This window comes from Eleginops maclovinus, chromosome 21 (assembly GCF_036324505.1).
Source record: "Eleginops maclovinus isolate JMC-PN-2008 ecotype Puerto Natales chromosome 21, JC_Emac_rtc_rv5, whole genome shotgun sequence".
Taxonomy (NCBI): domain Eukaryota; kingdom Metazoa; phylum Chordata; class Actinopteri; order Perciformes; family Eleginopidae; genus Eleginops; species Eleginops maclovinus.
In genome coordinates, this window is record NC_086369.1 from 2,461,309 (window position 1) to 2,470,432 (window position 9,124).

General features: G+C 41.3%; 1 protein-coding gene across 4 annotated transcripts; it reads right to left on the reverse strand.

The window, feature by feature from the left end:
* Positions 1–249: 249 nt before the first annotated feature.
* Positions 250–8,502, reverse strand: flt3 (fms related receptor tyrosine kinase 3). Of its 4 annotated transcripts, none has more exons than XM_063912382.1 (24): positions 8,348–8,499; positions 7,632–7,714; positions 6,786–6,937; positions 6,577–6,701; positions 6,359–6,470; positions 6,144–6,280; positions 5,780–5,961; positions 5,556–5,694; positions 5,286–5,463; positions 5,096–5,196; positions 4,899–5,013; positions 4,611–4,813; positions 4,418–4,530; positions 4,205–4,337; positions 3,938–4,042; positions 3,739–3,849; positions 3,482–3,638; positions 3,245–3,357; positions 3,034–3,155; positions 2,392–2,514; positions 2,193–2,304; positions 1,879–1,978; positions 1,079–1,184; positions 250–982 (listed from the first exon to the last, which is right to left on the reverse strand). In XM_063912382.1, the coding sequence occupies exons 1-24, from the start codon at positions 8,355–8,357 to the stop codon at positions 782–784; spliced, it is 3,033 nt and encodes a 1,010-aa protein (XP_063768452.1). In that variant the 5' UTR covers positions 8,358–8,499; the 3' UTR covers positions 250–781. The 4 variants fall into 4 exon arrangements, 2 of the variants coding, with proteins under 2 accessions (XP_063768452.1, XP_063768451.1); XR_010168349.1 differs by having other exon boundaries at positions 848–982; positions 1,879–1,998; positions 2,119–2,304; positions 8,348–8,502; XR_010168348.1 differs by having other exon boundaries at positions 848–982; positions 1,879–2,016; positions 2,119–2,304; positions 8,348–8,502.
* Positions 8,503–9,124: the final 622 nt, after the last annotated feature.

Below are 9,124 nucleotides of genomic sequence, written 5' to 3' on the forward strand. Positions count from 1 at the left end.
CTGCACTGCTGGAATATACACAATACAGGTAACTGCATTTGTTCAGATTTGATGCTACTTTAGTCCTCTAGCAAATATTGTGCTTTTTAGCTCCTCCACTATATTTGTTTGACACCTTTATTTACCCTTTTACACTCTTGCCATGTGAAAAACATGGATAACCCCCTTATTCCCCCCAGAGATTATGACCCAAAGTGTTATTGCGTAGTATGAAGATCACTTTTCACACATCGGAAACATGCTCACTCATCGTCGTTAACCTTTTATTGTGAAATGTGCATGTTATTGCAGGTCGAATGCTTAAAAAACAAAAGACAAATAAGAAATCCACCATTTTTTTTCTCAGTAGAAAAGGCTGGTTTTGTTAACAATATATAAGTGCACAAAATGTGGTTTAAGTAATAGCTGCTGACATAGTATAAAAAAAAACACACACATAATTGTAACCATAGCATACAAATACATGTCATAATGATCAAATGTAAAACCAAACAGTTGCTACAGCATGCATGCGTGAAAAATAACAACTCCATCTTTAACATGCCTACAGTCCTGAGAATTTGTATCATTGAAACAGTTTCTAATTTTAGCTGCACATCTGAACAATATTCAACAACGTTTTTATATTCAGGCCACATTTCATAAAATCTTATTTTGTGATGATATAATAAAAGGGTATAAAGCAAGTGCATTCTCCAGTTATCTTGAGATACTATGAGAAAAATACCAAAGTCTGAATATTTAATGCGTGTTTTTCTCCAGTGCATCCAGTGAAAGGTTATCAGTCTGCCTCAGAGGTCTTCAGCTTCTCCTCTGCGGCCTCAGAGTCGGACACTTCTGCTTTGCTTTCTTCAGTGGTGTGGGTTTGACAGTAATTGTTGGCCGCCTTGTTCTCGTTTTGTTGTGACAAGGCAGAAATGTCCAAAATGGTCGAGGCGTTCTGGTAGTCGCTGGATGTCTGGTCGGGAAAGTTATGGTACAGCTGAAAGAGGAAGAGGAGAGAAAGAATATTAATATTTCTGTCCAGCTGTGGAGGTGCAAAGTGTTCCCCCTTTCTACCCACACTGTGTTGACCCACCTGCTCCTCTCTGACTGTCAGCTGGTCACACACGAAGGACACCAGTTTGGAGAAAGTTGGCCGGTCGCAGGGATCCAGAGCCCAACACTTACACATCATCCCGTACCTGCAGAAGTAAGTCATGGAGAAAGCAGATTTTATAAGTTGATTCTGATTTACCAGTGATAAATAGAGGTCAACAGGTCGCTGGACTACTGTTTGGTTTTGAAAACAGTAGAGGAAGAATCAGTCAGATGCTTTACTGAAGTGGAATGATATATTATAACAATGTAAAATATTCCATTACAAGCTAAATATTTAGGTAGTATGGAAGAGGATTAGGGCCACATGCGAAATAATTTGATTTTTCAGAGAGAATCTAAATTGTCCCCCAAAAGGATTTCACAGAATAAAATAAGTTCACATTCCCATCGTCCTAATCCTGTTCCGTAAAATAGAAAAGCAGTAGTGTGTTTTCCCGTTGCCGCTGATCGTGGTGGAGCTATCTTGAACAAAAGCCCGCAAAAATTCAACAGGCTGGAAATTCTTAATGCACTCTCAGGTTCTTTTTTGGTTGTTGTAATAACTGTAGTGAAATAAAAAGGACAACATTTCCCAATAAATGTAGGGAAGTAGAAACAGGAAAAAAGGAACGGAAACAAGTAAAGTACCGTAAAAATATACCAAGTTACTTTCTATCAGCGACCACATACTACAGATGTGGTCGCTGATCTAAAGCAGCATGCGTATTTAAACAGTTTCGACCTCATGGTGATTATACTGATGAAACACAACAAGGGCTGCACACAGGAGACACTCACACAGAGTCGTTGGCGTAGTAAGGACACTCCATCTTAAATCCTCTCTCGATCATCGAATAGAACGTGTGGTCCACCTTCATGCCCGGGTACGGAGTAACACCTGAGAGCCACACACACACACACACACACACACACACACACACACACACACACACACACACACACACACACACACACACACACACACACACACACACACACACACACACACACACACACACACACACACACACACACACGCACACACACACAGAGTTGATTATGTGCTTGTGTTTTTAATGTGCAGCTCATTTTAAAAACCTCTGAAGGGTTACCAAGTGAGAAGATCTCCCAGAGCAGGATGCCATAAGCCCAGACGTCACTCTTCATGGTGTAGATGCCCTGGAAGGTGCTCTCTGGTGCCATCCACTTCACTGGCAAACGCACCTGCAAGGCCAGTTCACCCATTAAATGTGTGAGAAGGGATAAAACTAATACAACCAATAAATGCTGCGATGTAAATGTCTGACGTACATTTCCTCTCACGACGTAGTTGGAGTCGTTGTCGATGTCCCGAGCCAGTCCGAAGTCGCCAATCTTCACCAGTCTGCCCTTCGTCACCAGCACGTTACGGGCCGCCAGGTCTCGATGGATGCACTGCAGACAGACGGACCAATCAGGATGCAAACACAGATAGACCAGGCCTAGGTGTGCGGTATTTACACATTTTGTATTCTTCATGAATCTGTCTATTTACTGGACTAAAATGCTAGTTTTGGAGGTTGACAACAATTATCTTTTATAATACCCCTAAAAACCTGGCTAAAACAGATCTGGATTTGGAAATATAATAGGTTAGGAATGTTTAATAAAGAAAGGATAAAGTTAAATCTACAATCCAAGAGTGTGAGAGCATATTGATAAAGGAAGTCCCTCTCTTTACAAAGGACTCTTTTTCTCTAACTGTGTGAAATGGCCATATCTATTTCCTTAATTCATCAATCAGCTTGTTTTCTTTCCCTTAATACTTAGTAATTCAAAGAAGGTAGAACCGTTGATTATCTTGATAAAACAAATGATTTATCGCTAATAAATATAGTTGTTTGTGACAGTGAAGTGAGTGGCTGACCAGTGTAAATGTGGGACGTTTCAACAGTGTGGCCCTTCGTCTCTTACATTCTTGGAGGAGAGGAACTCCATGCCTTTGGCCACCTGGAAGGCAAAGCTGAGCAGGTCGTTGAAGGTCAGAGTCTGCGTGTCCTCAATCAGATCATTCAGGTCTTCATACATCAAAGGGTCTGCAGAGAAACCAGAACCAGTTAGTGGATCTGCTACTCTGTGCACGGAGAACTGAAAGTGGTCTGACATGCAGGAGGTATTGTATCACCTTCAATACTGTCCATGTCGCCGGGGTTGATGGGGAGCAGGGCGATGTCCTCCTGCCCTCTGGTGATAGAGCTGTGCATGGGCACGTAATTATCCACTGCTTTGTCTCCCTCACTGAAGGAAACACACAGGTGAACTTCAGTCTTTTTTTCAGATATGCCTGATCTACCCTTGTCCCTTTTTTGCCAGATTATTCCCAATATTTCTCCCCCCACCCCTTGTTTCCCCCTGTCCCCACCTAGAGCTGTTCTTGTGCCGCAGGTTGTGGTAAATGCTGCTGAATCGGTCCTTGGTGAAAGCGTCGGTGACAGACTTGTGGTAGAGCTCTCTGTGGGTCTTCAGGTAGTTCAGCATATCTCCATAACAGCAGTACTGGAAAATCAGGTATGTGGGTCCTGCATCGGGGAAACACATTTTGGGACAGGCAAGATTATTAGTGATGCTGTAAGTGTGTATAAATGTGTGGGATTGGCTAACAATTTCCACCAACTGCACCTGAGTCTGTGCATGCCCCGAGCAGGTTCACAATGTTTGCGTGTTGACCGATGTGAGTCAGCATCTTCAGCTCGGACATCAGGGCCTCTTTCTCCACCGTCTGGTGTTTCTCTGCAGCGTCAAATATCACAACAGCTGCTGAAATGACCTTCATAGCATGTTTGCATATCCTCCACGGAATAAATAAATGAAAGCTGACCTTTAAGCATCTTGACGGCCACCTGCTGTGAGACTCCAGGCTTGTGGATGCCGTAAGCCGTAGCCTGGACCACCATGCCAAAAGCCCCCGAGCCCAGTTCTGGACCTGGGGAGGACACAGGGACACTCAGCACACTTTTGAGGTACTTGTATTCCATTTAGGTCTACCTCCTTTCTACATTTTAGAGTAGCTTTTTTATTTTTACTCAAGTAAGGGATGTGTATAGTTCCGGAAGTCTGCTATCATGTTTGTGGTTGCAGTTCATACCCAGTTCCAGGTTCTCCCTGGGGAACTCCCATTGCTTGTCGTAACCAAATTCCTTGAAGTTAATGTAGATGTAATCATTGTCATTGGGTCCAACCATCTGGATCATCTGAAGCTGAGACTGGTACTTAGGTTTCTATTGGGAACACAAACTAGTAACGGTCATATCCTCATGTGTGTGTGTGTGTTTTGTGTGTGTCAGTGTGCAAAACATACCTTCTTTTTGACAAAGTATATGAGCGCCACGACAACTACTGTCAAAGCCAGCACCAGAAGCAAGCTGCCAACTTTCAGCAACAATATGGTTTTGTTATCAAGATCTAGAGCAGCTAAAACAGAGAGAGAGGAAAGGATCGTGAGTAGCAGCACTTTCATTTTATGATTTAAATGTGAAGATTAATCTCCTTACCTATGGGGGACATTCGTGTATGGTCCGTTATTAAGTATTGCGTTTCGCACCAGGAGCCGACTGAGTTTGTCAGGCAGAACTGTACGCAGTGTCCATTCACTAGACTTCTGCTCAGAGAGCTCCTGATCGTCTTCTGACATGAGACGTCAGAGTCTGTGTGAGAGCCTTCAGGGATCTCGTTCCAGTTAAACTCTGTTTCACTGCTGCTTTGAGACAAAGAGCAGGGAGTTGAGGAAAATATGGGTGTACAACAGAGGCTGTAATGTGACAGTCTGACAGTGAGCATACCTGTCGTTGGACATCACACAAGACTTCCAGGTATAGTTTGCTGGCACAAGAGTCTCAGTCTCAAAGGTCAAGTTGTCATAGTTGTTGTCAATCCTGAATCTTAACTTTGGCGGGTCTGCAACAAAGTCAATAGTCAATCTCCTTTTTCAGATATAGTTGTGCATGCGTTTGTAGAAACTAGACACCCTCTCTCTTACCTACAACACACACTGAAATAGTCTTTGTTTCTTTTACTCCTCCAGCTTCCAGGTGCAGTTTATAATGCCCTGATTTGAGGGTATCACATAGCATCACAGTCCTGAGAAAATAAATATGAAACCAGTCATGCCTCGTGAATAGTACAAGTCACGGGATTATACAGTAATTTTGCCATCAGTACACAACTACCTTTGTTTTGTAACCCAAGTTTTCATTTGGCATTGGATCATTTCTTTATCAGGAGTCTCCCAGGAGCAGTGTTGCAGCACAGGGTGGTAGGAAACACTGGCCTGCAGACAGGATCTGGAGGCGTTGTGAGCGTGGATGATCTTGCTCTTATTCAGCTGGACGGAGAGGAAACCCTCAGCTGAGGCAACACAGGAACAAAATCAGTTATTGAACATCTAGTACAAACATGTTAAAGGTGTAAATGAGAAAGTTGAATCAGGTGAAACTGACCTTGGACGTGAATGTTGACAGACTTTGTTTTTTTGTGTGGTGTCCTGCAGGTATATGTGCCACTATGGTCCAGGCCAACTGATTCGAAAAACAGGTAGTACATCGAACTTCCTTCATGAGAGTCAGATTTAATGCAGATCTGGGATAAAAACACGTGTCATATTGTTTGAATGATGCAATAGTTTGGGATGTATGCATTACTAAAGGTGAATTGGTGTTAATACCTCGTTCTTGACATTTGAAGAGCATCCATATGTTTCAATGTCTAATTTTCTTCCGTCCTTTTCCCACCCAAGTTTCAACCTCATAGACGGGTGTTTTGCTCGACAGCGAAGGAGTAAAGGCTCACCAGGGCTCACGGTCACATTAGAAACCTCATAATCTTTCATAAAGTCTCTGTCAAGGTCTGAAACACAGAGTAGGGTCTTGATTTACTCATAACTATTTGCCAGCACCTGATTTAATATTCACTCATTGGCTGTAAACTGCTTTTCCTCCCACGTTTCAGGTGGTTCAAATGGGAAACTTGGTAAGTGTACAGCTGTGACCATTGGTGTATTGAATTAATTTGTTGAAATATTGAATTACCGTAGTCATAGAGTTGGGAGCATTCTTGTCCTGCAGCGTTAGTGGCACAGCACATCACTCCTTTCTCAGAATATTGAGTGGTGGATAAAGAGCTTCTTGCAGGTCGACTGTTTGCAGAAACCACTCTACCTTCTCCTCTGTTCAAAAGGAAGATGAACATTTAGGAAATCCAACTTTTACGAGAGTTAGAATACGTTGTTATCGGCTAACCTTACCCAGACCATTCAAGAGTGAGCTCTGGGGAGCCCTCAGAGATGCATGTCAAAGAAGGGGAGTTTTGATTGCGTCCATCTTTTTGAATGGTCAGCTTTGGTTTTGAGGGACGTTCTATAAAAACAAAGATTTCACTTCATTTTTCAGCATTAAAGTGTTGGTTTGCTGTCTGACTTAGCATATCAGAGATGTGAGGAGATATGAGAGAGCTGGAACTTACTCATCATCACTTTCAGAGCCACGTTCATCGAGGAACCAGCCCCATCGCTTGTTTCACATCTCAGTGTGCACTCCCCTGAATAGGCCTCAGAATACGTTGGTAGGACCATGGAATCACTCCCGTTTCTGATGAGGTTTAAGAAAATCATTCAATATATAAAAAACACATATCAAAAACATTTGTAAAAAGCTGTGTTAAAATGAACTTACACTGTGATTACTGGGTCTGCTGCTCGGATCCAGTGGCAAACAGGGTGTTCGGAGAAGTGCTGCAGGGAGATGATGAGTTTCTGACCGACAGACATCTCAACGCTGACTGAACCAGATGCATTCAGATAGTCCGCAGGTACAAAACACGCCACCTAAAAGACGAAACTTAACATTCAATAATACTGCATCGAGTAGCTTTTGGTAAGGTATCAAGATCAAGATTTTGTGTTGGTGTCACAAATACATTTACAAGAAAGCGCACTTTGTACCAGTCGTTTCAAAAGGACAGTTCACATTAAAGGTCTGTGGATTATATAGAGATGTCTTAATCAAAAAGCCACACCAATATTACTAGCTTTATGCTTCTTCTGGGACTTGAACAGCTTGTGTTTCTTAAGGAAGTTTTATAAAGATGACACATAAACTGACAGATTTTTAACTGACAAGTAGAAATACAATGTTTCCTTTTTAGTCAAGTTTTTGTCATTTCCCTTTCTGATGTTTCACAACCTCTTGTTGCTCTCACGTTTTGTCTTTTGGTTTCAAAGTGAGCATATCTAAGAGACAATCAGTACATCTTAGTTAATTCTAAGGACTGGGAGACTCTGGGCAAAGACTGGGCCACAACGTATGTGCTGGACTAACGTGCATTAGAAGTAAACACAAAATGATCTGTAAAACCTGTTATGTAAATTCCCTGCATGTCCAACCCTCAGTTCCAGTCCCTGTACATCATCCTCACGTTAACCAAGGAATAACTGTTTAACTCAAAAATGTTTCAGACATATAAAGTAACTACTTATATTCTCTCTGTTAAAACACAGTGAAGATCTTTGCTGCTTTTACCTCAGGACTTGGCAGGCAGGCCTGATGCTGCGGTGCCACCCCATCAGAGCAGAGCAGCCACACAGCACACAGCAGAACGACAGCTGGGGAAAAGAAACATGTAAATTCATTTCAGATATTTTTACTAAACAGCCTGGGGCAATTTTAAATGAATACATAGGGGGGATGCAATCGCAGAAACAAAACACACAAACACATTTCTTAGTTAAAGTACTTCCAGTGGTTTATTGATTGCATTGCAAGATGTGTTTAATTTCATGAATTAGACTTTTATTGATGTGCTTATTATTACCTTTATATTTGATTACTAGTAAACTCTTTTAGTGCTAATAAAGGACAGAATACTATATAATAAACATAATTTAAAACCTGATAACTTAGTATTTTATTTGGTGATGACAGGGACACACTGATACCAGGGCTTGAATGTGTTTTTCCCCTTTGTATGATGAATGATAAAGTCTCTCACGAAGGTAGCCTCGAAAAAGTTCCTCATACTGGATTTTTGAACCACAGCTGGATGTCGACATTAACTATATGTCTTAATAAAAAATGTGTTATAAAAAGAGACGAACGATTTTCCTTCGATTTAAAACAAAAATGCAAAATAAAAGATCTTCATTATTTCTGAAAACATTTGAATAAAAACAGCATTTTTTTTAAATAAGCATCCTTAATTAAATCCTGCTCTTTTTTTATTCACTTGTCTGACTCACCCGCAACCATGTTTGTGTTCCCCCGGATTGATGCTCTCACTCTCTGTCAGTGTCACATACTCCCTCCCGGGTCACACAGCGAGGCTTTGATGCTGAGATGTGCAAGAGCATCTTTTAAATAGAGGAAGTTAACTGGAAGCGATGACGTTGTCCGCCACGCCTGGCTGTAGAATATAGCATGCAAACCATTTTTAAATAACAAACACGAAGGATAATCAGATATAATGACACGGGAACTGTGTATTATCTCACAAGGGATGTAATGACACTGGAGCAAATACAATAATGTGCATTGAAGTCGGAATAGAGTCGTAATTAAATGATTATTTAAAGAAAAGGTTACTTTATAATTTTGTGTACAATATGCTTCATACATATTTGTGATATAACAAATTGTAAATAATTGTGCCTCAAATATTGAATTCATAGTCTTTTCAATGCAAGACTGCTTTTTTACTAACGAATGCATTGCTTTCTGCACAGACCATCCAGTAAGTGGCTGCACAGTAAGTGTATGTACATTTAGTATTTATAATAGGCTGTGTTGCAACAAGTCACCATGCTTTTATTTGGCAATAATGTCAACACATCTGACGGCTGAAAGCATAGACTCAAAAGCATTTTTAGTTCTGCAAACATGGCTCATTGATCTTCTTTTGCATTCATAATATCACAGTGCTACAAGTTGAATTTGCGACGTGCATTTGCAGCATGTGTAAGCTCTACCCACAATGCAAAGCAATGCTAGCTGGTCCCTAGCCTGACTGCGAGCAAAAA

What these genes read in the sequence shown, in the direction of transcription:
- flt3 (XM_063912381.1), bottom strand. An exon ending in CTCCCAACTCTATGACTACG is followed by an intron (nt 5,962 to 6,143) that starts GTAATTCAATAT and finishes TCTGTGTTTCAG; the next exon opens with ACCTTGACAGAGACTTTATG. An exon ending in CGACATGGACAGTATTGAAG is followed by an intron (nt 3,156 to 3,244) that starts GTGATACAATAC and finishes GTTTCTCTGCAG; the next exon opens with ACCCTTTGATGTATGAAGAC.